This window comes from Peromyscus leucopus, chromosome 20 (assembly GCF_004664715.2).
Source record: "Peromyscus leucopus breed LL Stock chromosome 20, UCI_PerLeu_2.1, whole genome shotgun sequence".
NCBI classification, from domain to species: Eukaryota; Metazoa; Chordata; class Mammalia; order Rodentia; family Cricetidae; genus Peromyscus; species Peromyscus leucopus.
In genome coordinates this window covers 32,589,747-32,616,569 of record NC_051080.1, presented here as the reverse complement: position 1 = coordinate 32,616,569, position 26,823 = coordinate 32,589,747, and the positions used below count along the sequence as shown (strand labels likewise).

At 51.3% G+C, this 26,823-nt stretch overlaps 1 protein-coding gene across 1 annotated transcript in view; it reads left to right on the top strand.

Annotated features, from left to right (window-relative positions):
- Zc3h3 (zinc finger CCCH-type containing 3) overlaps positions 1-26,823 on the top strand; it is an 80,336-nt gene that overhangs the window by 1,678 nt on the left and 51,835 nt on the right. The window contains 7 exon segments of the mRNA XM_037197562.1: positions 2-844; positions 846-1,046; positions 1,048-1,241; positions 2,787-2,818; positions 2,821-2,844; positions 2,847-2,924; positions 2,927-2,980. Of these exon segments, the coding sequence (XP_037053457.1) occupies positions 2-844; positions 846-1,046; positions 1,048-1,241; positions 2,787-2,818; positions 2,821-2,844; positions 2,847-2,924; positions 2,927-2,980 (1,426 nt within the window).

Sequence of the window (26,823 nt, the reverse complement as noted above, 5' to 3'; positions counted from 1 at the left end):
GCCACCCCTTTTACCCTGGTGGCAGGGCCTTTGGTCCCGCTACTCTCGTCCGAGTCGGAGGGGCTTCTCCTCACACCATGGCCCTTCATGGCGCAAGAAATACTCCCTTGTGAATCAGCCTCTGGACCCTTCGGACCCAGCCAGTGATCATGCTTTGCAGGCATCCATCAGGTCTGGGGACAGCCAGCGTCCTGACCCCCAGCAGTATGTACTGGAGAGACAGGTCCAGCTCAGTCCAGATCAGAATATGGTTATTAAAATCAAGCCACCATCAAAGACTGGACCCACCAGTGCTTCAGGGGCCCCGCGGGGCTCCTTGGAAGACTACGACGAATCCTGGAATGACCAAAGACCCCAGGGAAGTGAGGTCGAGCTCCCTGGTGGACAACTGCAGCCTGCAAGGCCAGGAAGAACCAAGGTGGGTTACAATGTGGATGACCCCCTTCTGGTCTGCCAGAAGGAGCCTGGCAAGCCTCGGGTGGTGAAGTCTGTGGGCAGGGTTAGTGACAGTCCCTCTGAGCATCGGCGGACAGTCAGTGAAAGTGAAGTTGCCATCAGGGCACACTTCCCATCCTCCATCGTGCACCAGCGTACTGGTGTTGCCCCGGGCCGGAAAGTAGGCCCTCATTCTGCAAGCTATGCTGAACAGCTCATTGGAGACCAAAGAGCAAATACTGGCCATGCCGACCACCCAGCTTCCTTGGGTTCAGTGGTGGCTCCGGTCAGACCAGCAACAGGAACCAGGCAGGTCAGGGAGGCCTCACTGCTAGTGTCTTGTCGGACCAGCAAGTTTCGGAAAAACAACTACAAATGGGTGGCTGCCTCAGAAAAGAGTCCACGGGTTCACTCGGAGGGCTCTCAGTCCCAGAACAGCTATGGAGAGTGTGAACAAGGCCACTTTTGGCACAGTTGGAAAGATAGAGAAGCCACAGCCTAAAGTTGACCCAGAGGCCAGGCCTGAGAAACTGGCCACATCATCCAAACTTGGACCATCTCCCAGCAAATACAAGTGGAAGGCTTCCAGCCCCTCTGCTTCTTCCTCTTCCCTCTTTCCGTTGGCAGTCAGAAGCTGGCAGCAAGGACCATACTTCTCAGCTCTCCCCAGTCCCATCTAGGTCCCCTTCAGGGGACAGACCAGCAGTGGGACCCAGCAGCTTGAAGCCCCTCTTTGGAGAGACTCCGCTCTCAGCTTACAAAGTGAAGAGCCGTACCAAGATTATCCGGAGGCGGGGCAGTACCAGGTGTGCATCTTTCCATCTTGCAGTATCCTATCTAGGTGGGTGGGGTAGGGCTCATTAAGGCTTTTTGGCTCCTGAGTTAGGGAGTTTGGAGCCATTGTGTTACTTTAGCTTGTGTTCCCTTCCGAGTTTCCAGGTTAGGGAAAAAGAAGGCCAATGTTGGGTCTGTTCAGCCCCACAGATGTGTGGCCCAAACTGGGAGCTTCGTGTGTGATTTTGGGCCATGCTTCTCGTAGGAGTGAGGCTGGAGGTAGAGTTGTCATGTAGGGATGTGTCAGGTAAAGCTTGAGTGGTTCAGGGTCTTACATGGGGGGGCGGTTCTCAGCAGGGATGGGGAGGCAAGAGCTCTGACACTGGTAATGCTGGCAGACCTATCCTTTCTTCTGTTGGTGAGAAACTAGGAGGCCATTTCGGGTAGTTTCCCTTCTAGGGAGTGGGGCTGGTTCAAAACAGGGTTGTCATGCCAGGTTAGGTGCTTGGGGAGCAGCACCCCGGGCCTGTCTAGTGTAAGCAGTGTGTAAATGCTGCATGGCTCTTCTGGCCAGAGCAGTGGGTTATGTGTCTGAGCCGGGGGAGGGGGGTGGGGGGGTGGACTCGGGGGCTGGGCTCTGCCAGGTGTGCCTGGACTTTCTTGCTCTGTTTTTATTTGAGGGCTTTAGGTTCCAGGAAGTCAAGCTTTGTGGGGTGCTGTGCCTGGCCCAGACAGAAGGATGCACCATTTGTGTTATGGTGGGTGACAGTAAGAGGGGCTGGGACACTGCATTTCCCAGGCTCTCCCTGCGCTGGGCTCTCTGGCCACCCTCAAAGTGTGCTGAGGTGTTGGGTGGCTATCATTCCAGAGGGAGCAGAGTGGTTTTACATCCCAGCTGGTGGTGGCCAAGTGATCAGGCTGAGCTACTGCTTTATGAATACATATTACTTCGGAGATCACTATCCTTGCATGACTGTGGGAGACTGAAAGATGGCATCCTAGCCTAGAATATATGGTTAGGGGTCAGAGACTTCAGATCAGCTGCTGATGGCAAATACTCTCTGCTTACCAGACAGTGTTCTTCCAAAAGACACTTCCTCTCCTTGCTGTGAATCCCCCTAAGGGAAGTTCTTCCTGCCGTCTTAATTTGGTCTTTGGCTCTGTATAAGCTCATTCCTTCTGGCTCTGTGCTCCAGACAAGTGCTGTTTGTAGTTATCTGACCCTGAGTCCCATCCTCATAGTGCCTAAAGATAGATTTGTTCTTTTTCATGCTGTGCTGGGACCTTGAGGGGAGTTTTGGAGCAGCCTTGAAGACGTGCTGGGGAGATGACATTCAGAGCTGAAGTTAGCTCCTTTTCAGGAGCGCAGTCCTTCTCCATCAGCTTTTCCTCTAGTTTTGCAGGGCCTCATCTGGCTTGGAGAAGGGCTGGGGCAGGGCAGGGGCTGGGCTGGGGCAGGGGCAGGGCTGGAACCACTTGGAGAGTATGGCAGCCTGTGCGGTCTCCAGACGAGGAAGGTGCTTGGGCAGATCTACCCAGTGGGCATGTTGGTAGTTTTGTGTGTTTTATCTCCATAGCCTTCCAGGGGACAAGAAGTACAGCCCTCAGCCACCACCACCACCAGAAGCCACCTCTCCAGCGGCGGAGACAGGCCCTCCGGGGGAAGATCAGCCCCATTCCGAGGAAGGACTCCCCACAAGGTCTGATGCAGGTCACCAGCATCGGCTGAGCTGCATGCCATCCAGCCGGGCCCACCTCTCCACCAAGGAAGGTATGACAGAGAGGAGGGCTTTAGGCACTGGCTGAGGATGAGCTGCACTCTGCTAGGCTGGTTCGGAGCCATGTTAGGAGGGTGGGCATGGGACCCAAGAGAGAGGCTTAGAGAGAGGGTGGGCCGGACACGGCCGGGTTCTCCTTGGGGCAGTTGAGAAGGATGGGTTAAAGAGGCTTTCAGCTTTGGGCGGAGAAGATGGAGAGTCTGCCAGTGTTGCTTGGGTGTGAAGAAGGGCTGTGGGCTCCTTCCTGGAATCTTCTAGGTCAGCATGATTTGCTGTGTCTGTGGGGTAGAGTGGCGTATAACCTGGGGACAGCAAAGGCGGTTTTCTGTTGGTAGGGGCCGACACAGTGTCCCCAGCCCCATAGGTGGGCAGGGGAGGGTGAGAGGTGAGGGGCCTTGAGTTCAGTGGCTCCCCCTGTGGTGTGTTGGGGCTCCTGAAGCTGTTGCTGCTGTCACCACTAGGGTGGGGGAGTGGATAGCCTCATAATTACAGACAGATACGGTGACTGCAGAGTGTCCTGGTATTTCTATTGCAGGAAGGACTGTGGGCAGTCTTTCTGTCTCTTCACTTACCTGCTTACCCACTAAGCATATGATGGGCACCTTGGGGTCAAGAATTGTCATGCTGGTTCCTGGGGATGCTGAGCCACATCCCACTGGAGGCAAATGGCTGCTTGAGCCCTTGAAGATAGCCTGGACAATTGGCTTTGGGCAGTAAAGGTGTCCTGAGAACAAGAAAGCAGAAGAGTAGAGTTATGGGTACAGGGAGGGTGTAAACACTAGGTAGGCATTGGGAGTGCTTCTTGAGACTTAAGTGAGGAGAGGAAGCAGTACTCAGGTATGCAGGTGAAGGCCGTAGTTGAACACAGAGCAGAAGGAAGGTCATATAGCCAATGTGCTATACAAGCTTGGAAAAGGGGATGGCCCCAGTGGAAAGGACACTAGGTCATGGGGGAGGGAGGCTCTTTTATGCCACAGTAAGGAAAAGGAATAGGTTCTGATTGCGATGCCAAGGAGGGGATAGATGAGGGAGCCAGGAGACATCAGGAACATCAGGTGGCAGGATTGGGCTAGTGGGCTGGAGCAGACAGTGAGTCAGGATGGCCAGTATGCAAGGCCTTGCATGTGAGGTCAAGGGAGGGTCGTCATCTAAGCAGAAAGTGAGCTGTGGAAACAGGATGCTGAGCCCGTGGTTGGTATGGCTACTCAGGTAGCAGTCCCAGAGACAACTACTACACAACTCCAGATAGACAGACAGAGGTCACAAGGGTAGGCTGTCCACAGGAAGTGGGCCTTGCCAGGGTTTTGGCCAAGCTGATGAGAGTGACAGTAGTCATTTCTCTAGGCTGGAGCCTGGGCAGATTTGGCTTGCTCCAGGAACTGGCTTATGGTTTCCTTTGCGCCCTCCTGCAAGGCTTACTGTCTGCCTCTTTACCTTGCGTGTCCAAGAACCCCAGGCTGAATGATATTCAAGGCTCTGGCCAGTCTGTTTGATTCCCTGGGCTGGGGTCTTGCCACATTGCTGAGTGGAGCTTTTCTATCTCCAAGTGGGTACAGCTCTCAAGCTCATGTGGATGTTAGAGGTCAGGGTCTCCCCGTACATGGAGTCAGTGGATAAGGGCTACCCTTTCATCTAGTGCTTGGGGGTCTTCTCTTTCTCCAAGAAAATGCTTAGCCCTAGTTCCAGATCTCTTCTTCATGCCAGTACCCTGGTGCCTAGGGAGGGACCTGGTTGCTCAGTAGACTTTGGGTGCCCAGGAGTGTGGGGTAGCTTAGCCGTTTCTGGCCCACCCCTTCTCCAGGTCACTACTCAGCCCTACTGTGTGGCCTAACAGCCAGCAGAGGGCGCACTTGCCCCTCTTATCCCTCCATCCACCTTTTTCTGGTAATTGATTGCCTAATTTCCTCTTTATGTGAAAGAAAGCAGATATCAAGTAATTTGCAGCAATAACCTGCTAATGCTGGGCCAGTATCGAAACTCCCCTGTTCATTTCAAGTGGCAGATAAAACACTAATACATAATTATCCTTGCAAATTGGATTGTTTTAAATAACCAAAAGGCTACGGCCAGAAGAAAGCGATCCCATCTCCCTCGAGTTACTCTTGCAGCGTAATTGCCGCGTTCAATCAATTTCCCTGGCATTAGAAATTCCATCACAATCAACATTAAGCTTTATTCATTGTGATGGCTAAGAGCCGGGCCATTTCTCCTCTTTTTCTTAACTGGCAAAATTAATCAGGGAAAAGATTTTAAACATTTACCCGTGCGAAAGAGGTCAGCGCTGCCACTATATTGCTCAGCAGATAAGGGGGCTAATAAAAAGAAAATTGAATTACTAATGATCACCAGGAACCGAGTATATAAAACCTGGCAATCGCCAGTTCAGGAGAAGGAGAATCAATTTTCTTGGGACAAGGTGTGCTCATTTTTTATTTTTGGCGCGTATTATCAGCAATTTAATTTGAGAGCGCATAAACAGGAGGAAACAGTTAGGGAATAATGAGCCTGGAGGTGTAAAGTGCTGCAGGATATATGCTGTACACAATTTATTTGGCACAACAGATAATCGCTTTAATTGAATTCAAAACTGCATTGTTCAGCAGCCATGGGGCTGCTCATGCCTGGGGACCAGGAGTGTCAGAAAGGTTCCAGTCTGATGTGGTGTCTCCCTACTGGTCAGCCTTTGGGTTGTGGGGTGGGGTGAGAGCCCCCAGAGAGAGCCCTGAGGGGGCCAAGGAGGCATGTGTGCTAGGTCTGCTGCTGAGACCTGCGTGGTCTGCCTCCCATGATCAAATGCTAGAAAAGACATTTGGGGAGGGATGAACCTTTAGGGATGTGGCAGTTGGTAGTTACCATGTGATGCTGTGCCTTTGGTCACTGTGGGGATAGAGGACCTGGGAGTCTTGGAGTGAGTGCCCAGGCTTACTCACCTAAGGGCATGGCCTAGAACTAGTATTGTCTCGGCTCCCTGAGCTGTGTGCATAGGGTGCTGTTTAATCTGACACAGCAGCCCAACTTTTTACCTGCTGCCCTAAGTTAGGGCACTGTTAACTTACTTAGTATCAGTAAGTTGTGGGCTTCTCACCAAGAGCCTCTTGGAAGCACTGCCAAGAAAAAGCCATTGTGGGTAGACAGGCTATGTGTCATCACTTCTCAGAGGTAGGCTTGGATAGGAAGACGCTTCTCTTTTATCTTCCCATGGGAGATATGTGGCCATTGCTTTCCTTTTCTGCTTATAGCTATGTCTTAAAATTTTGGTCTTGGGACTTAGTAGTTAATAACTACATTTACTGCTCTTGTAGAGGACCCAAGTTAAGTTCACAGCTGCTTATAATTTCAGTTCCAGGGGATCTGTCACCCTCTTCTGGACTCTGTGCATGTCTGTATGCATGTGTGGACACACATATACTTAAATCATTTAAAATAAAATAAAAAAATATTTTTAAAAACAATGACTTAGCAGTTAGGAGCATATCCTGCTCTTCTAGAGAACCCTGTTTGATTCCAACACCCAGGTCAGGTGGCTCACAGCTGCCTGGAACTCCAGTTCTAGGGGGTCTGACACTCCCAGCTTCCATGGGCATCCGTACTCAGGTGTCCTGCGTGCGCGCGCGCGCGCGCGCGCACACACACACACACACACACACACACACACACTGTTAAAAATAAAATGAATTGGCCAGTCATAGTGGTGCACACCTTTAATCCCAGCATTCTGGAGGCAGAGGCAGGTGATCTCTGAGTTTAAGGTCAGCCTAGTCTACAGAGCAAGTTCCAGGACAGCCACAGAGAAACTCTGTCTCAAAAAACCAAAAATAAAATAATAAAATAAATTTAAAAAATCTTTTAAAGCCAGGCTGTGGTGGTACACACCTTTAGTCCTAGTACTTGGGAGGCAGAGGCAGGCGAATCTGTGAGTTCAAGGCCAGCCTGGTCTACAAAGGACAGCCAGGGTTGTTATGCAGAGAAAACCTGTCTTGAAAAACAAAAATAAAAACAAAAAACAACAAAAAATTCTTTTAAACAAACAAACAAACCTTGGCCTTGCCCTGGAAATAGAGCCTTCTTAGGTAAAGGGTTAGTCTGGTAGGTTCTGGGTTGGGGCTTTCTGGGTTGGGGCTTGCTAGAGGACTGGATAATAAGGACTAGGTGAATTTCCACTGTGGTACTGTACAGATGGTGGGCTGACCTCAGACCCATCTGCTTCCTAGGCTTTCACAGGGGCCTCCTGGGCATAGGTACCTGCCTCTAGTCCAGAGTTCTTTAGCATGTGACAGAAACCATCTCTCACTTCATCATGGTAGGCCTGTAGGATGAACATTTAACATAAATGTTACCATTTATAGGTAAGAAGCAGAGTGACCACTCATTTTGGGTCACTGGCAGAAGGGTAGGTAAGGGTTTTGGCCCCTTGGCTGGCCAGGTATCCCTCAATGAAGGTCCTCTTGTCCTGCCTAGGGTGAGAGTCTGCTGGGATGGGTGCTCATTCCCAGATTCACAATTCTTTAAGGATGTGCTCAGGAAGTCCTCCCCATGTAAGCACTGTTAGCGTCTTAGCCCAGTACTCACTCTGCCCATACTCGCTACAAAGTGGGCAGCTCTTTTCCCACCCTTAGCCTAGAGCTGGCGCCCCTGGAGGCTGGGAACCCCTCAGATGTTCAGTGTTCTCTGGGAGCCGATCCTGCCCTCTAGCTTCTCAGTGTTTGGGTGAGCCCTGCCTTTATATTGTGGTAGGACAGCTTCTCCATTGCCGCTCTTGGCTGTGGAGACAAATGTGCTCAAGCCTGCTGACCTGCTTGATCTCTTGTGCTTTTAGGCCCTGCCCATCAACTTCCTCCTTTGCCCCCTTAAAGCGCCTTGGGTCCCCTGCTGCCGGCAGAGTTCCCAAGCAGGCATTTCTGATATATAGGGGTCCTTTCAGAATCACTTTTTCAGCTATTCTGGGGAAGAGGCAACTTGCCAGGTAGCTTTGGGCATGGGAGGAGGCTCATCCGGATTCCTCCTGTAGTCATAGCTTCATGCTTAATTTGTCCACTGATCTGTGGTACTGGGGATTGACCTCAGGGCCTGAACATACCTAAGCAAATGCTCTGCCACTGAGTTCTGTCTTCAGTTCTCTTTTTGCTTTTTATTTGGGGACAGTCTTACTCGTTTTCTGGTTGGCCTTGGCCTCCTGCTGTAACCCAGAGAGGCCTTGACTGGCGCTCTGCTTCAGCCTCCTGAGGAGCTTGGATAAGTTAGCCCTCTTACTTCACCGATTTATTTTTAAAGCCTAGGTTATGTGTGCAGCCTAGGCTAAATATGTCGTTAAGGATGATCGTGAGCCTTCCGCGGCTGCCTCCCAGTGCTGGGATCATAGGCTGAGCCACTGTCCTGGCTTTCGTTTCTCCTCCTTTGCCAACGTACTTTGGGGCTCTTGCTTCTGATTAGGTCTACCTTTTCTCTGGCTAGGTTTGGCCCTTTAAAAGCCCTGCCCCTTTTTGAAGACCTTACTCCTTGGCTAAGAACTGTTCATTCATGGGCCAGATCCCACCCCTCCCTAGCCAAACCCCATCTACTCTGGCCAGACATTAGATTTTGCTTCTTCAATAGGTCCTCCCTCTGAATGCCTTTCCCATCTCCAGCCAGACTTCTCTTCTCTGTGAGTAGACCCACCCACTTTGGCTAGCCATTTCTCAACACTCTGTGTCTGCCTACTGACTTTTTACAATGTGATCCTCTTCTCTCAGATATCCAGGGCCCCCTGCCTTCAATCAGGCAACTGCTCAGTGCCGGAGGCCAACCTTCCAAGCCTATCTGCTTTAAGACCACACGGCATTCCCACTTCCCATTTTTCTGCCTTCTGTGGATTTCTGCATCTGTTGTCTGAATTGCCCCACTAGAAAGATCCTGCATGAGGGTTTTGTCCTGCTCTTGTCACGTAGATGTGAGTCCTTGGTGCAGGGCAGGGTGGGTTGGCTTCTTTCATTGCAGAAACCAGAGGAAGCACTGTTTGGAACAGGGTTCTCCTCTGCAGAGTACTTCTGGGTGATGGTTGTTCTCTCCAGTTCTCTCACCACACGTGTTGGAAGCCAATACCTGGCCTCACTCCAGAGCTCTTGTTGGGTGAGCGAGCCCTGCTGCTCTGGGGATGCCTGTCTCATCTGACTTAGGCTGGGCAGGGTTTGGTCAGTATATGGGCCAGGAAGGTGTGCATCATGGTGTGTTTGATTGCCTGTTGAGAGCAGCGCTGCTCATTTGGGAGAGCTCAGGTCTTTCCAAGGCCCAGGACTGTTGGAGCATCATTATATTTAGCAACTGAGGATGAGAGAGTCTGCAAGGAACTGACCTGCCATTGGAAACCTGTTGGGATATTGTTCCTGCCTGTGTCAAGTGTGCCTGGTGGGTCAGGACCAGTAGTGGCATGCCTGGGGGGTCCGTGAATATCCCATAGCACTGACTGGCTATGGGATGGCATTGTCTCACCACTTGTGCCACTGAGGGAAGTTGGGGAAATGTAGGAGCAGGCATGTTGGCAGATGAGAGTGCCCACACACTGGCTCTACAGCAGCACTGTGAGCTGCAGTCTCTCAGGTGCCCAGTCCTCTGCTTGGCCCTGAGCTGTGTGGTCTCTAGGGAGCTGACTTCCAGTGGAGTTCAGCCAGAGTCCAGAGTGGTAGCACAGAGCTTTAGGAGTGGCAGCTTGGTTGTGACAGCATCTTTCCTTACCAATAGCCCTTGGTGGCCTTGGCTGGCTGCTCTCTCTAATGCAGCCCAAGGCATGGGTCTTGTCTTATAGGGGAGCAGGGAGCTGCAGTCAGAACCCCAGGATAGACAGCAAGAATGCATGCTGCTTTCTCTCTAGTCATAGCCCAGCTGAGGTAGCCAGCAGGTGCTGTGGGGAGGGTTGTGGAAGTACATTGGAGCCTAGGGTGCTTGTTGGGGTGCTCAGGGAAAGCTTGGTGCACCTGACAGGGAAGGGCTCAGGGCCAGGTATCTGAGTGAGAGTCAGGTGTGATAGGCACTATTTAGTGCTGGGTGCTGGGATTACCCACATTAGCTACAAGTTCTAGAACTTGGCTGAGATGATTGTGCACATAAAGTAGCTCAGCCTATTTGGGCTGCTTGGTGTCATTGTCTTGCTGAGGGAATTTGGACCTCCTATGTTCTTTGCACTGCTGTCTGGTTTTTGTTTTTGTTTTTTGTGAAATGAAGAGTTGACTGGCCCCAGGGTCTCTCTGCAGATCAAGGAGCTGGAACCCTTAGGTGTTTCAGACCAGTGTGGTGTTCCTCTGTGCTGTGTGGTAGCTGTAGCTGCTGCCGCTGCCTGGGAAACCCTGCCCAGTGCCTCAGGGGTCTGCGATCCATTGTTGCTCACTGGTTTGCAGCTGGGCTGTTCGATTTTACTACGGCAAACACTGTTAAAGGGCGTGAGAGCAGTTAAATCTGGAGTCCTGCTTTCATAAGGGAAAAAAGAAAATGCTGAATTAGGCTCTGGGAAAGGCATCGGCAGCGATCCTTGGATCTTGCATAAATTATCAGGCACGCTGGAGGCCTCCAATTTTACGTTTGTCGAAACCATGCTAATTAATTATTCCACAAGAATTGGCGTGAACACACATGTGAGCTTGCCCCTTCTGACTCCTGGCTTGGGAAGGATGGTGGTGTCAGGGTGGCTAGAGCTTGTATCTCTGAGACAGCAGGCCCCCTCTGGCTTAGGACAGTTTGGCTAGCTCCTCTGTAAACAGAAGTGAGAATAGTTCTCTTGACGCTTTCCTCCTGAAGAATCGCCTGTCTTCTGGGTGTCCTGACAGACTTTGAATCAAATACTACACCTTGGCTACTGAGCATAGACTGGCTTAAGAATCTCAAGAGCTTAGCTTAACACTGGGTGCTGGGCTGCAGAGTTAAGCTTGGTCCAGCTGCCTCTTGCTGGGCCGTCAGGGCCCATGGAAGCTGCTGACTCCTTTGAGGATGCACTACTGAGCCCCCAGGGATTTTCCCAGGAAACATGGCATAGGAACTGTCCTGGAAATCATCCCCCATGACCTACCTGGTCTGTACTCAGTTAGCAAGGCCTAGAGGCAGCATGTGGATACAGTTTAGCATACTCATCCTTTGTTTGCTACCTGACAGTGAGATGGGTGCCAGCTGCAGACAAATGCCCATAATATGGAGTTGGTACCAATTTGTGGTGGGTTGTAGGTTTCAGGACATAGTGACAGGGCTCTAGGTAGGCCAGGAAAGGGTTCCGTACCCAAACCTGTGTTAAGAGTGTAGGATAGATTCAGGGGTCAGGGCACAGCCCATGAGCCAGCCTTAGGGTATAGCTTTCCAGTGCTGGGCTGTGCCCTGATAGTGGGCAGCTTTCCGGAACCTTTTCGTGTTGGCTAGTCCCCAGGTAGGTGGTTGGTGGTCTTTGGAAGGTCGTCAATCTCACTGTAATGGGGCAGGTGACAGAACTCTGTGAGCCGGGGGCACACCCCTCTGGTCGGGAGAGGTACTTGATGAGTTCCACCCCACTTGTTCCTGTGAGTGCTGTTTTGTCTGTGGTACTGTGCCTACAGTGGGTCCCTGCCTGGTATTGCTTCTTAAAGCATTTGGGGCTTGAACCTGGGTATCCTACATGGGTTTGGCAGACCATGCTGTAAGGATCCAGACAACCCCTCCCTCTGAATCCCCCAGTCAAGATGTTTCACATGATGGAGAGCAGAGATGGCACAGTGTACCAGACAAGCTGGCTTTGGTCACCAGTTCATGACTTAGGCTGCTCAAGGGCTCTTCTCAGGTCTGCTTTTCCTGCGTTGGGGGACCCTCTAGAACCATGCAGAGCCAGAGGCAGCAGCACTGTGATTAGTGCTTAGAGACACGAGTCCTGTGGAATGATGTTGGAAGTTGCCTGGCGTAGAAGGGTATACGCATGATGGGTTTGAGAGCATCCATGTAGAATTGTTTTTACTGCTTAAGACAGCTGGGCATGGAAGACAGTTGGGTAGTTGGGACACAGTGTTCTGGAATAGGCAGGGTTCCTCTTGCCTTCCTGCCAGGGAGCCTTCCTGGGTTGCTTCTCCACAGTGAAAGGGCCTGACCTTAATCTCCTCTGGTCAAGGACACTAAATAGAAAGGGTATTATTCCCTGAAGAATCGCACTGGGAGCTCCAGAGCGGCACCCCAGGTAGGGCTGGCTGAGGAGGACAGCCAGGCCTGTGGGGCATAGGAGGTGTCTGCCGAGGGTTCTGGGGAGAGGTAGCTGAATGTGGAGCCCCTCTCACTTCATGGACTGGTCTTGTGGCGAGGAGCAGGGTATGGCTTCATGGGGCTAGAGGTCAGGCTGCCATCACTGCTTGAGGGTTGTACAGAGACCCTGTTTTGCGCCTGTGCTGGAGCCCAATGATGACATTCTGAAATTAGCCAGGGTGTGTCTGAGTTTGACATGAGCAGCCAGCTGGCTGGGCCTGCTCCTGCTGCTCTGCTAGCCAGTGGTTCTGGGCCTTACGACTGACAGCTGTGTTTAGGGTCTCTAAGGTTGTTATGTATGCTTTGCTCAGAGAGTCTCTAAAAACAGTCTTTGGCTCTTTCCTTCATGCCTGGGTCTTCTTATTTTTGAAGGGAAATACATGCCTGGGTGGGGTTCATCTGGTTCTAGCTCAGGATGGCTTCCTGTTCCCACAACTTGATTTGGGCATCAGGGCTACTGGGCATCAGATACTGGTGAGTATCTGAAGGCAAGGGCAGTAAGTCACTTTGCCTCCCATGCCAGGGACCCTGATCTGCCCCGAGAGTGAGGATTGGTTGGGGCTAACAGTGCTTGAAAGTCAGCAAGCAATGAGACCAGATAGGGAGGGGTTCGTGTTAGGACCTCACCTACCGCAGAGTCCGGTCAGCCTGAGTATCTGAGGAAGCAGTGGGTGGGATGGAAGCGCTATGGATGTCTAAATGTGCAGTCTGGGGCTGGAGAGATGGCTCAGAGGTTAAGAGCACTGACTGCTCTTCCAGAGGTCCTGAGTTCAATTCCCAGCACCCATATGGTGGCTCACAACCATCTGTAATGAATTCTGGTGCCCTCTTCTGGCCTGTAGACATACATGCAGGCAGAACATTGTATACATGATAAGTAAAAATAAATAAATAAATAAATAAATAAATAAATAAATAAATAAATAAATAAGAAAATGGAATTCTCTATAAATAAATAAATAAATAAATAAATGTGCAGTCTGTTAGAATTTCATTCTAGGTGTAGCTTTTCAAAATTATTACGTGTGTGTGTGTGTGTGTGTGTGTGTGTGTGTGTGTGTGTATACAGTGTGCACACGTGTACCACACCATGCATGTGGAGGTCAGAGGATGCCTTCCATCATATGGGTTCTTGGGATTGAACTCAGTTTATCAGGCTTGGTGGCAAGAGCTTTTATCTGCTGAGCCATCTTGCTGGCCTGCTTTAGCTGTTTTCTATAAGTTAACTTTGTTTTTCTCCAAATACTTTATAGTTTTCATGTGACTTTTTTCCCTTTGACCTATGAGTTATAAAAGGTACTTCTTAATTTGCAAACATGTGGGGATTTTGAAGTTATTATTTTAACTAATGATTTCAGTTTGTGTGTGCAGTTGGATTTCAGACCATTTGATGTTTCTGCAGAATTATAGCTCAACTTGTGGTTTTGGTAAATTGCATTTGAAAACAATGTTGTTTGGGCTGGCCGGAAACTCACAGAGACCCACCTGGCTCTGTCTCCTGAGTACTGAATGCTAGGGTCAAAGGTGTGCACAACCACATCTGACTTTCATCTAGTCATTTTCTCAAGTCCAAGTCTAGAGAAAACCTGTTAATACTACTTGAACGCCTTTGTGCTGCAGTTTGAACTCAGGGCCTCACAACTGCTTTGCATGCTCTGTGGCACTGAGCTGAGCATTCAGCCTGCCACAGTTGTTTTTTAGTTTTTCGAGACAAGGTTTCTCTGTGTTGTTTTGGTGCCTGTCCTGGATCTCGTTCTGTAGCCCAGGCTGGCCTTGAACTCACAGAGATCCGCCTGGCTCTGCCTCCCAAGTGCTGGGATTAAAGGCATGCGCCACCACCACCCCGCCTTTTAAAAACTTTTTATTGATTCTTTGTGAATTTCACGCCATACACTTCAATCCCACTCATCTCCCCGCCCTTTGATATCTGCCCTCCGCCCTTGCAACCTCCCGTGGAAGCTGTGGCGTGTCACAGTGTGTCACACAGTATACCCTTTTGCCCAAACAGCGTTATTTGCAGATATTCATTGCCGTGAGTCATTGGACTGGCTTGAGGAGTCGTCTGCTCCACCACCAGAACTGGACCCTCTCTGGGACTCCTCGCAGATGTCCTGTTGTTGTCCTGTGTCATGGAGATCTGCAGCTTTGGGTCTTCTCTGTGTACTTGCTCAGCGAGGAGTTACTGCAATCACAGTCTAGGTCAGGCTGGCTGGAAGGTCATTTGTGGTGCTCTTGGATGGAACTCCCCAGATTGAGGACTCCCTTGCTGACCTTCCTCTTGACAACTGCAGCCTTCCTGGCCTACGTCCTCTTTGGGAACATGTGCTTAGATGGAGATCCATCCTCTCATGATGTCTTGCCCACTGGAATCTGGAACTGAATGCCTTCCTTTCCCTTGAGGCTTCGGTCCCTCTGGTGGTTCCACCAAAGGAAGATCTGTGGCTGCAGGATCTGGGGGTGTGGCCGTCTCAGGGCCGGGCTGGGTGTGATAGCATAGGAATTCCTGGAGAGGAGACTGCATTCACTGTAGCCTTCTTCTTTTCGGATTTTCGGATTGTTCATCCCCTCTCTTGTGTCCATGGACATGGTTGTGGCTTAGTGTTGCCAACAATAACTTGTTTGCTGTAAAGGGTTCTCATTCCTTACACAGGAGGAAGCATGGATTAGGCAAAGCCTGCTGGAGAGGAAGTCTTCAGGGCCAGGAGTGGTCAAGAAAGCACCACATTCACATAGCCTTTTCAGGGCTCATGGCCTTCTAAATTGAAGATTTAGTCTGAATGCATAGAAATTGATGAAATTTACAAAGAAAATCTATAGCTGGGTATGGTGACTATAAATCCAGCAGCTTGTGATCATTAAGTGTCCAGTTATTTGTGGCTTTGTTTGCATGTCTGTCTCTCAGGCCTGGCAGGAAGGAACCCTGGCCTTGGAGATAAGCCCCTGGGTCCCAATCTTCGTTTTGGTGCTTTCGATCCATAGGTCTTTAGGGGCTTCCTCAGGGGCCAGCAGCTGTGCATGGCCTGCATGCTTATTTCCACTGCTGACTGGTGCCTGCGGAGTCAGGACAAAGTATCCAGTTGGAGTGGACTGGCAGGTCACTGCTGTAGAGGAGTCTTCTGACTAGAAGCAGACCACTGTCTTCCCCATTCCCTTTCACAGCCCTGAGTCCCACAGCCCTGAGCCCTGAGCCAGGGAACATGGCTTTCCCCGCTTTGCCCTGAAGGTGATGCCCAGGGGGAGATGTTGGCTGTATGCAGACACTCAGAGGGGCCAATCTTCTCTCTGGGGCTAATGCACAGGCTGCCATGGATGGGCACCTGTCATATAACCAGTCACAGGCTACTGCCTGGCCTTCTGCTGGTTGAGGGGGGTGGAGTAGACTTAGGGTCACAGCTGGTTCTGGGCCTCCTGTCTCATTTGGATCTCTCAGCCAGGTAGATCTGGCTAATGTAGTTCAACATAGGGCCTGACTAGAATCTTGCCTGTGTCCTTTCTTCCTCCTCCTTGGAGAGTATGGCATCTAACTGGGACATCAGAATTCAAGTAAGTAGCCCACTGTCCTGCAGTGAGTTGGTGTTACCTACAGAGGATAATTCCTGGGTCGTGACCTTGGCTACTTTCTGAGTCCTAGCCACTCGAGAAAAAAGTTTTGGAAAGGGTTGGGTATTCTAGTAGTTGGAAGCAGAATCCCCATGTGTCTCACAGAATTCTGAGTGCTTACATGAGTAACTTCCTTGAGGCTGTGACAGTCCCAGCCAACTATCAGGAAGCTTGTTGGGTCTCAGTGGATGACAGGTTCTGGGGAGTTGCTATCTACCTGCCATAGCTGTGCTGAGGGAGTAGATTTCAGAGCCCCCTGAACCTGCTCCATGTCAGCTACCCTGCTCCAGGGCCCACTTGGGACATGCTGAGGGAACCCAGTGCCACATATTTATAGGATAAAGTACTGTGATCTCTGTTCATGGCACGTCTACCCCTCTTAGCTTGTTAAAGTATGGTTGGGGGAACCTGTGAGATGGGCTGCTGTCCTGGATTCCTTTCCTGTGGGACAGTCATCGGAACCCAGGCTCTTACATGCAGGACTGCGGCTGGTACCTCAGACTGCAGACATGCTGTGGTTTGGCCCTCCAGCCTCTCTCGTCGTCGTCCTTTGTCATCTGCTCATCTAAATTAGTCTTAAAGCTGGGTGTTCCTTCTGTACAGAGCATTCAGAGCTGCCCCGGCTCTGATGGGGTCTGGCAGCTCTTCTCTCGATGCCCTTCTGCATCAGTGCAGAGCGTGTAAGTGGCAGGGTGCGTGTCTCTGGTAGAAGCTCTGGCTCTGCACTGGGTTGGTGTCACCTACAGAGGGTAAATCCCGGGTTGAGATACTGGCTACTTTCAGAACCCCAGCCGCCTGAGAAGGTTTGGAGAGGGTTGGGCAGTCTGGCATCGGGCAGCAGAGTCCTCATGTCTGTCTCTCAGGATGCCCTGGAGTTCTGAGGGTTTCATATGTGGACACCAAGCCCGTTTGAGCTGTGGTCATGCTGCAAAGGCTAGTCCTGTGTAGTCATTACTGGATGTCTAGAAGGTTGAAATAAGACCGTGTTTTGGGGATTGTCTCCGAGACTTGTTCTCTAGGCTCAGAGCATCTGTTTGCCCTTCTCCACTCTGTAGTGCTGTGGAGTGCTTGCCCTCCCGGGAGATATCATTCTAGGGTACTCACTCCTTTCAATTTTCTTTCTAGGACCTCACCTGCTCTGGCTCCAGAGGCCTATGTAACATCTGTCTGTCTTCTGTAAGCTCCTCCTTGGGTCCTGGAGAAGCCCACCTGGCTTCTGACTATGCTTTCTAGATGGGCAGGGTCAGTGGCAGTTCTGTCTTTATATCTAGGCTTCAGGTCCCAGAGTGGGGTTCCGTCTTTAGGTCTTATGGTCAGGTGGGCCATGGGGGCAAGGCTTGGGTTGTTGATACTGATTTGGGATGGTTCAGGATTAGCTGCTATCATGTGAAGCTCCTCTGTGGTGCTGTTAACCAGAGAAAGCACCACCCTGGAGCCCTCAGTCCCTGGGTACTGTAGGTGAGTTTGAGGGCTGCACCTGGGGGTGGGTCAGTACTGTTTGAAGATCCATCCGCCAGTCTGCCTCTGCAGCTGTCTGCTCTAATTCTAGTTGACTGCCGCCTGCTGGGCTCTGCACCTCTCAGCTCTTCCCCAGACCACAGCGTGGTTCCTTCTGTTCCCTCCTTCCTTCCTTGTTGCAGGGTCTTGTGGTCAGATGTATTCCTGGCTCTCACAGGTGCTGTGCTGTACTATATTGACGACCCTTCCTCTCCAGGACATCCTCTGGCCTCATACAGCAACTACTGCTTCCTGGCCTTAGGCGCTAGCAGGTTCTTTGCTCCTGAGGGGACATTACCAGGAGATGTTGAGGCATATGATGTCATTGCTACTGGATGGGAGACTCCGGAGGAAAAGGATGTATGTTTCATGTTTTGAGGGTGATAGTGCCTATCCTACCAGTGGGCTTCATTTGAGGCCACAGAGGGAGCCCTGCTGTCTGTTGGGCCTTTCCTGGGCTGAGGGTAGTGGGAAGAAAGTTCTTGCTGATTTCTCAAGGCCCCAGTCTGCACTATCAGCTCTGTGGGCAGGCCTTGCATGTGTGTGCGCCTGCATCTGTGTGGGGTTTGTGTGCAGAAGCACGGGTGAGCATGTTATCTGGAAGCTGTGATATGAACTAGATCTTTTTCGAGAGTAGTTCTCACCCTGCCATCTCTGACTTGCTTAATGGGCCTGTCCTTGGTGCTGATCACAGTGCAGGCTCAGTGACGGACTCCCAAAGGTCCTGGCAGTGAGGCCCAGCTCCAAGGGTTCCCCTCTGCAGCTGGCCTACTTCTCCATAGTAAAAGGCCAGGGTTGCCAAGAAGGGCCTGGTAACCCAATGTTAGCAAGAGGACTACAGCTTCTCCTTAGTTGTGGCTGTCTTTATAGAGCGTGGTTTCCAGGCTTCCTTTCAGAGCATCTTTTCCTGGCTCTGACTCAGGGAGTAGAGAAAGGATGCCAAGAGAAGGCCAGGCTGTGCTGAGCAGGATGCTCATGCCCTCTGGGGGAGTTGATCAGATGAAGTCAGGACCTCAGGCCGTCTGGCAGCAGCCACTCAGCTTGTGATTTATCCTCTTGACTTCGGAGTCTAGCCAGGCTCCACTCGGGGGTAGGTCACGTGCAATTCACAGCTATGGATAGGAGGGGATGAGCCCAGTGGTGGTTCAATCCATGGCTCCTTAGGATAAGCTGAGGCTCTTTCCTTACCTGGCTGTCCAATGGAATCATTTAATAACTTAAGCAGCTCAGCTGCTTGGGGGGGCCTCAGATACAGCCTGGCCTTTGGTCTCTCCTCCCACCTTGCCTTGAACATCATTCTGATGTTTACATAGCAGGCAGGGCCTGGCGTTCTGGGGGTGTAGCTATCTGTGACCAACAGAAACTGAGGGGACCTGAATCTGTATCAAAAGGTCACTATGGCCTGTCCCCTGAAATTGAGGAGGGCCTGAGCATTCTGCCTGTACCTCACTCAGAGCCTAGAGGTACTGTGCTGGCACAGGCAGGCCCTGTCCTCTGGTACTGTGCTTATGCCCATGCATATCTGGGAGTCTTACTGACTTCCATGTGCAGGCATGGTCCCTAGAGGGCATGGGGACATAAGCATCCCAAGGTAGAGGGGAAGGATCTCAGGGTCCCCAAGTCACAAGGATGGTAGAGCAAGGATGAACCCAGTTGGGTGAGCTGGGGCTGTCCATATCCTTAGGAATAGGAGCATCAGGGTTAGGAGCAGGTTTTCATCTTTGGTGTGTGCTACATTATGGTTTGGGGCTGTAAGTGTTCCTCTGGGACAGAGGGAGCACTGTGCCTCTGCATACTTGGAGCCAGTGTCACAGCAGATCAACGAGGTGGAATCATCGTGATCCATGGTCCAGGCAGGACTCCCAGTACCAAGGAAGGCCCTTTTCCATCTGTGTAGAATATTGAAGTGGAGAAGGCTGTCCTCTAGTCAGCCTGGGACTCGAAGTTAACTGCGGAAAGCTGCAAGCCGGTCAGGGGCTACCTGGGCAGCCCCTGAAGTGCAGGGCAGGCCTGCTCCCACCCTGTGGTGGCAGCTCTCTGATGGTGGGTAGCACTGTCTTCCCTTCTTCCTTCACCAGCCTGTAAGGTCGGGTAGAGTGGTGGTTAGAAGGGGAGGGGAGATCCAGCCCCCCCATAATCTATAGCGACTGTCACACAGCAAACTACTCCCATTTCATACAGGCGGGTCAGGTGTCGTGCACGATCGATGGCCGGCGCACAATAATTACAGGAACTAGCAGCTGGTGTTGCTTGAGTGACTTTAGGAAGAGTAGGGTCTCAATCTTCCCTCTAATAGGGCTCTGACAGTCTGAGGCGGCAGCGGCTCTGGTGGCTGAGTGTTGGGCTGACGTGTTGTCATTAAACACCAGGTAGCGTGGAACAACAGAGAATACGGATCTTGCACAGGGGGACAGGGTGGTTGACAGCAGTTATTTGTCATCACCGAGCTGCCCAAACTCCTCAGGCTGCAGTGTGAATGGCTGCTTAGGGTGACTTATGGCCCTGTCTGGGGCTGCCGTTGTGATTTGATAATCTGTAAATGTTTGTCAAAGATGGATTCCTTGTTTCCATGGCGCTGCATTGAAGGCTGATGACAAGCCAGCTGTGGGCTAGGGGATTCAGACCGCCACTGGACCATGTTCACCTGAGGGACAGAACAGCTGAAGTTTCTGGGTCTCGGTCAGGTACCTGAGATGGGCCAGGATGTGATACCAGAGAGCCTCCTCCTCCTCTCACGGGGCTGGGTCTTCCTGCTATTTTTATGTTGGGTGCGCATATATGTATGTGTGTACACATGTGTCCCTGTCTCTTGTACAGATTCTGACTGGAAACTAGAAGGCCTGTTGCTATAACTGCCCAAATGACTGTAAAGTCCTCCTCTGCTGGTAAGGACTTGAGGCATGTTTTTCTACCATTTTGGGATTCTGGCAGGGCCTTCCTAGAAGCTAATGAACTTCTACCTGCACGTTGCCTTGCTGCTGTTCCCAAGGGGCCTGCTGGACATACTGGCCTTGTCCTCAGAGTACAGAGCCAGGGTGTTCAGGAGGGGCCTGAGATGCCCCATCATGCTGCCTGTGCCCACCCCTAGACCTGAGGACCTGGCTGCTTGTGGCATGTCTTTTCCCTTTTGATTTGCTGGGAACTATCAAACACAGGAAAAGTAGAGTGATTTATTAGACTCATAAAAATTCATACTTTGAGATTCCAGTCATCCCACATCTGAAGCTTGTTAGAGCACGGTCTCTGGCAGCTCCTGCCGTGCCAGCGTGGTGGTGGGGAGGGTTCCCCAGTCGCTCCCTCCCTGCCTTAGCTGCCATCCTGCCTTATTTAGAAAAACAGACAGACACGCTTTTGGAAGCACAAGGATGACTCTTTCTCAAAGGACGGTGGTTGGGAGGGCAGGAGTTTTGTTGTGATAATACAGATGGAACCTTGTGTCTTCATGGGTGAGAGTAGCTGGCTGGAATTCCTTGCTCTAAAGACCTGGGCTGACACTGGTCAGGTATTGGAGTGCTAAGTATGAGTGGTCTTTGGGGCTAGTTTGGGTTGGCATTACACTTGTGTGCAATCAGACAGAAATCTGCCTATAGTGTGTGGGCGTAGATGGAGACATGGGCATGGGTAGAGGTGTGGACAGGCATAGGAGGCAAGTTTCAAGCGGGCAGCATGATTCTAGCAGTTGTCATGGACAGAGGATGCAATGCCTCTGTAATCACTGAACAGACTAGTAAGAGTAGGAGTTGAGCCCTGTGTGTCTTTTAGAGGCTCCTGCAAACCCTGTTTGCCCTGGTACCCACATCCTGGTACCCACATGGCCTGAGCTGGACCCGTGTGCTGAGCCTCTGGGTTAGGTGGTATAGGCCGCTGCCCTCAGTTCCTGTGTGTCTTGCTGCTGTTGTCTTATCAGTATATTGAGGGCCGCCATGACCTTCAGTTCTGCCATATGATTGGCATTGTTTTTATGTGAGAGCATGGGAAGCAGAGAAACTCTCTGCTTCTAGTGACAGGGATGTCGGGTCATTTGACTGCTGCCTCCCTCAATAGTTGAGGGTCTAGGGCGCCTGGGAAGCTGGGGCCGGGGGCAGGCCTTCAGCTTTGTCGGCTTTGATGTTGCTTCCTCTCATAGTCGTTGGTCCCCACAGCTTGCCAGTTGGCCACCATCAGGGAGGCAGGTGTTGTGCATGAACAGACTGGGATGCAGTACTCATCAGTACTGATTATTTCCTGTGCTCCAAGAGGCCCTGCTGCTGGCCGCCTGCTGCCATGACCAAGGGCAGCACATACTCCATTCGTGGTGTCTGGAAAAGGAAAGCAGTTAGAACTTCCTAGCTAGGTGTCAGGGACCAGAAGGCAGAAGGGAGGCTTCCAGTCTAGGTCTAGGTAGGGTCAGGACCCAGTAGACAGTCGTGGGACCCTGCTAAGAACTGGTCTTTATGCTGTCTGGGTATACAGTGGCATGAACTGATGAGTGGGAAGCAGTGCTGGTTCTATACATCCATGGTCCAGTGGAGGGAGTTATTGCTGGGTGGAGTGAATGGGGCCTGAGTGAATGAGGTAATATGCCTCAGCTCCCTAGAGTCAGATTCCACACACAGCAACAGCCAAGCCTAGTTACAGACTTTCTTACAGATAAGAGGTGATGATGGAGATGGTCAGAGATCAGAAAGGTTGAGAGACGCACACCAAGGAGCCTCCACCTCTGGCCTGTGGTCAGTCTTTGACTTTACCTGGTGTCAGTCGGGACCTAGCTGTTGGTGCCATACACAGATGTTCCTCCCCAATTGTACTCCCAAGCAGTGAGCTTAGGGCTTCCAGGCTGGGTTCTGCAGTAGCTATTATTGCCTTTGGCTAGCGCCAGAGCAGGATGTTCTAGTTCCAGTATGGAGTTACACGTAGTTTGGTCTGGCACAGAACCGAGGAGGCTGGGAGGATGAAGGCTGGAGCCTTGGTTTTACCTTGTATAGGAGCTATTGGTATCATGCTTGGAAAGATGGCCACTGAGCTATGGAAAAAGGAAATTAGATGGTGTGTGTGTGTGTGTGTGTGTGTGTGTGTGTGTGTGTGTGTGTGTTTTGCATGTCTGTGCAGAAGGCAGTCTATGTGGTACAGCTACAGTCATACACTGGAGAAGCTGAGGCAGAGCCTGGGCCAGGGGCATTTGACTCTGAGCTGTGGTTCTAGCAAGCTTTGGTATGGCGGAAACAGGAGAGAAATGGCCCTGAGCCAGAGACGGTCCCACAGTCTTATGGGAGGAGCAGGATGGGTTTAGGTGGCGTAGGGATTCCCAAATAGAATAGTCTCTTTTGGAGTCTCCTTTCTCCTCCGTTATAACACAGGAGTGTCAGAGTCTACCTTGTTTGAATTTCCTCTCACTACCTCAGGGGCTGATAATCACACATACCTGTGTTCCTCAGGAGTGATGAGCTGTGGGCTGAGGTGCCCCTGTGGTCAGGAAGTGGCTGATTCCACGGTCCTCGGTCCTCGCTTTGGTTAGGTCTTGCTATGGCCCCAAGCTCTGGTCACTCTGACTATGCCACCCGGCCACAGTGTGGACTACAATCATCTCAGATCCCAGCCCCAAGCCTTTATAGGGTAGGCTATGTCTGCTGGAGTCAGGAAGAGCCTGCTCGTTCACCCAGGAGCAGCCTTGCCCGCCCTGCTTTCTGCGAGAGACAGCAAGTCCTGTTGACACTGTCTCTGCTCCTCCCGCAGCACTAGTGAGCACCGCGCTCCTTCCAGGCCCGCGGGGTGTGCAGACAGCCCAGGTGCACGTCACGGTTTTAAAGGTGGGCGCAGAGGCCTTTCAGAGATGCAAGCTGCACGTTCTGTTTAGAATTTTGTGGCCATTTTCCCAAGAGTGCAGTTCAGCAGGTGTGGGGAAGAGGCTGTCTGGCAGGGCCTGGTACTGGCAGGGTACACCACACTGGCTCTGCAGAGACAGACCTGAGTGCGGGCCTCTTATGCCTGTCCATATGTAACATGTAGTCCTTCTGCACGAGTTGGGGAGGGGGACAGGTTGCTGGAGAGGACTAGTGTCCCCCAGGGCACCTGCTGACTGCAGCAGAAGAGACAGGGCCTCTGGGAAGTGGGAAGTGGATGGAGTAAGACGGTATCCCCTCCCATTGTGCTGTCTCAGCTGCCAAGAGTCTGCCCAGAAGCCACTAAGCTCAAATGGCTTCTCACTACCACTCCTTCTTGTTCATCCCAGAATAGGCAAGGGGTCCACTCTTGCCCCCACCACTGCTGGACCTGCCCTTCAGCTCTTTCCTAGCCCAACTCAAGAGAGACAGGGCACTGTCACATGAGCAGAACACCCAGGCTTGAGAAAGGGGCCTGACTTGTCAGGTCCTTGCTGAGTACATGGCCATCTCTAGTTTATCTCTCCATTTTTACCAGGGATTAGGATACCCTTGTCTAGGACTGTCCCTGCTTCTTGAAGCCCCGGCATTTCTCTAGTCTTGGCCTGTGGATGTAATCTGTGATTGCTTCTGCTCTTCAGAGCCAGGTTCTCTGGAAAGTTGCTCTGGAATGTCTGGAATGACGTTTCCTGTCTTGCCCCTGTGTCTACAAATGGCACTGGAACACCATCTATTGTAACACAACTAATTAGGCAATTAATTGTGGGAAGTGTACTCTCATGGGAGAATGGCTGTGCCTTGGCTCTGGAGCCCTTCTGCAGTTGTGGGGACTCAGGCACAGCTCTTGAACTATGGGATGGCAAGAATAGTGTGTAAGGTAGAAGAAAAGGACTTCAAGAGAAAGTGGGTGGGCATGCAGGTGTGTGGTAGTACTGGGTCACATTAGGAGCATTTACCAGGCCAAGGCGATAGGCATAACCCCATCTGTGTCGACATGTTCCTGCAGGCTCTGGGTCCTGGAGCTCACTACCACCTGCCTGTGCCAGTGAAGGAGGTCAGACTGGTGGGTGCCGCTCTCTACCTCATGCTCATGTTTCTTCTCCCAGGCCAGTTGCACCAGGACAGATCCTGAGCTGGCCTGGAGCTTGCATCTCATCAGAAACTGTGACACGAGGCGGGAAAGACCCTTTGGACTCCTGTCCCTGACAAAAGGGAGTTGGGTCTGTACAGATAGCCAGTGCCACTGTGAGCTGGTTAGAGACTGCCCATGCTGGTCGTGAGGTGGGGACCATGGAAGAAGATGCTATTGATGGACAGACAGGACAGCTAGCCTAGGAGCCAAATGGGAAGGGAAGTATAGTTTATGGAGCAGAGTAGAAATCAATGCGGCTTCTGGAAGAGCTGATCCGTGATGAGTTCTTAGAGTTGACTTAGCCAGTGAAGAGTATAGACAGTTTGAAGATATTGGAAAAGTGTCAGAGTAGCTGTTGATAAAAAGCAGATTAGGCAATATATGAAGAAAGTTGAATCATCCGGAATTAGAGGCAGTGAGCCTGACTGGGCAGATACTCTCAGCCATCTCTGTGGCTTAGTCCCCTGTCCTCAACCATGAAGGGTCCTCAACCTATAACAACTCTGAGAAGCCAGCTCCAGATGGCCTTCTGTCTCTGCCCTCTCCACATGCATCCTGGAGTGTTACAGTCTTCCTGTGGATCTGACCCCTGCCAGCCTGTTTCCCAGCATCTTCGCTGTCAAGAACTTGGAGTAATTTTCAGAGTTCTGTCAGGCAGGTCATATTCTTTGTAGGCCCACTTCTCCTGTTCCATTGGCATGTCTGCCTGATGGCTGACCCTGGCACATTCTGTGCTTGGGTGCCAGTTTCTGGCCTCCATCTTAGCTGACCTGGTTGGAATGGAAGGATATTTTCTAAAGCCAGAGCTTACTCTGCTGAAGACTCCTACTGCCCTGTTCTAGTCATCCCAGCAGAAGCTGGCTGCTGTTTCACCTACCTGGTTCTGGGGCCCAGCTAGGGTTGATGGATACCACTCTTGGGCGTGGTCAGAAATCTTTTGGCTCTCTGCTCCTGTGGATGGGGCAAGACTCCACCGCAGTGTCCTCTCCTTTCCTAGGGGAGCTTGTGTGGTTTTTGTGACCAGAATGCTTACCTTGGCTCTTCAGCTGGCTGGAGCAAGAGGTGGGGAAGCAGCTTTTCCCTGGGTTGCCTTATGTATATCTTTGTACAAAGTACTAGTTCTCCTATCACCCGATATATTAGCTGATTGTGAAGTTAGCAACTTATTTTCTTCCTAGTCATTTACCTTTGAAGTTCCATAAAAGTCTGAACTGCTTCTCAACTCCTGCCTGTGACACCTGTCAGAGGATCCTGCCATCTGTGGTGGGGCCACTTAGAGAGCTGTGCTCCTGGACAGTGGCTGACTCCTAGGCCCCCTGCTCAGCCACTTTGGGGCTGCCCAGACTTCCTGGGCTGAGTGGTCTCCCTTCTTCCCTCCTGATGACGGAGGAGGGTACAACCATGCTCTTGAGAGTCCCCTTGAGCTGCTGCTCCTGACCAGCCCCTAGCCTGGGAGCGAGGGTGTTGAACCTCACAGCCAGAGAGTTCAGCCTTGGACAGGAGCTGGAGCCCTGCTGATAGATGGGGCTCATATCCCATTCAAATATGATGCCAGCAGTTTTTTTGTAGTTTGTCTTCCATTGCGGTAGTAAAGTTTTTAATTAGGAAAGCTAATGAGTTCGATTAGTCATTAGAAGTGACCTCTGGACGGCGGGCGGAGAGGGCTGCATGTGTGGGCCTGATAACACAGCCAGGGCAGCGTAGGCAATAAAGGCGCAAGGGCCTTGATTTGAGTGAAGCGTGCCACAGGGGATACATCATGCGGAGAAAAAAAATTACAGCCCTGGGAGTCTGTAATGAAGGGAATTAAACCAACATCCTATCTAAATAACATGATTATCTACACAAAACCCTTCAGCCAGCAAGGCGGGGTGGGCTGCCCCCACCTGTGTCCTCTGGGAGGAGGGCCCAAGCTGTTCCTGACAGTGAGTCTGGCTGCCCAGGAGCTCTAAGTCTTTATCCCCGTCTACCAGGGAGGGAGGGCCCATCCTCCTTTAAGCCTGTCTGGTCCCTGTGTGCTAAGCATAGTCTTCAAACCCTTGCTCCTGCTGGCCACTGCAGCCGGGTTTGGTTTTGTTTTGTTTTCATTTCTGCAGCCCATCTGTCTGACAGTTTGCCCTATATCCCTGGGGTCATTGTCATGAATATATCTGAGCTGTCTATCTGGAAAGGCTGGGGACGATGAATAGTTTGGGACCAGACTAGGGGGATGCAGCCCCACTATTGGGTGGACGAGCTTCATCATCCTCTTTGTGAATCCTTCAAATCATTTCACTCTCATGAGAGAGCTGTTCCTTGGGACCATGGTAGGGGTGATGTTGTGTGAAAATACCCCACCTTGCTTTACAGTGATAGGAAGTCAGAGAGTCTGAGTCGTTACCCTGTATTTTCCTTTTTTGTTTTTTTGTTTTTTTTTGTTTTTTTCAAGACAGGGTTTCTCTGTGTAGTTTTGGAGCCTGTCCTGGATCTCGATCTGTAGACCAGGCTGGCCTCGAACTCACACAGAGATCCGCCTGCCTCTGCCTCCCGAGTG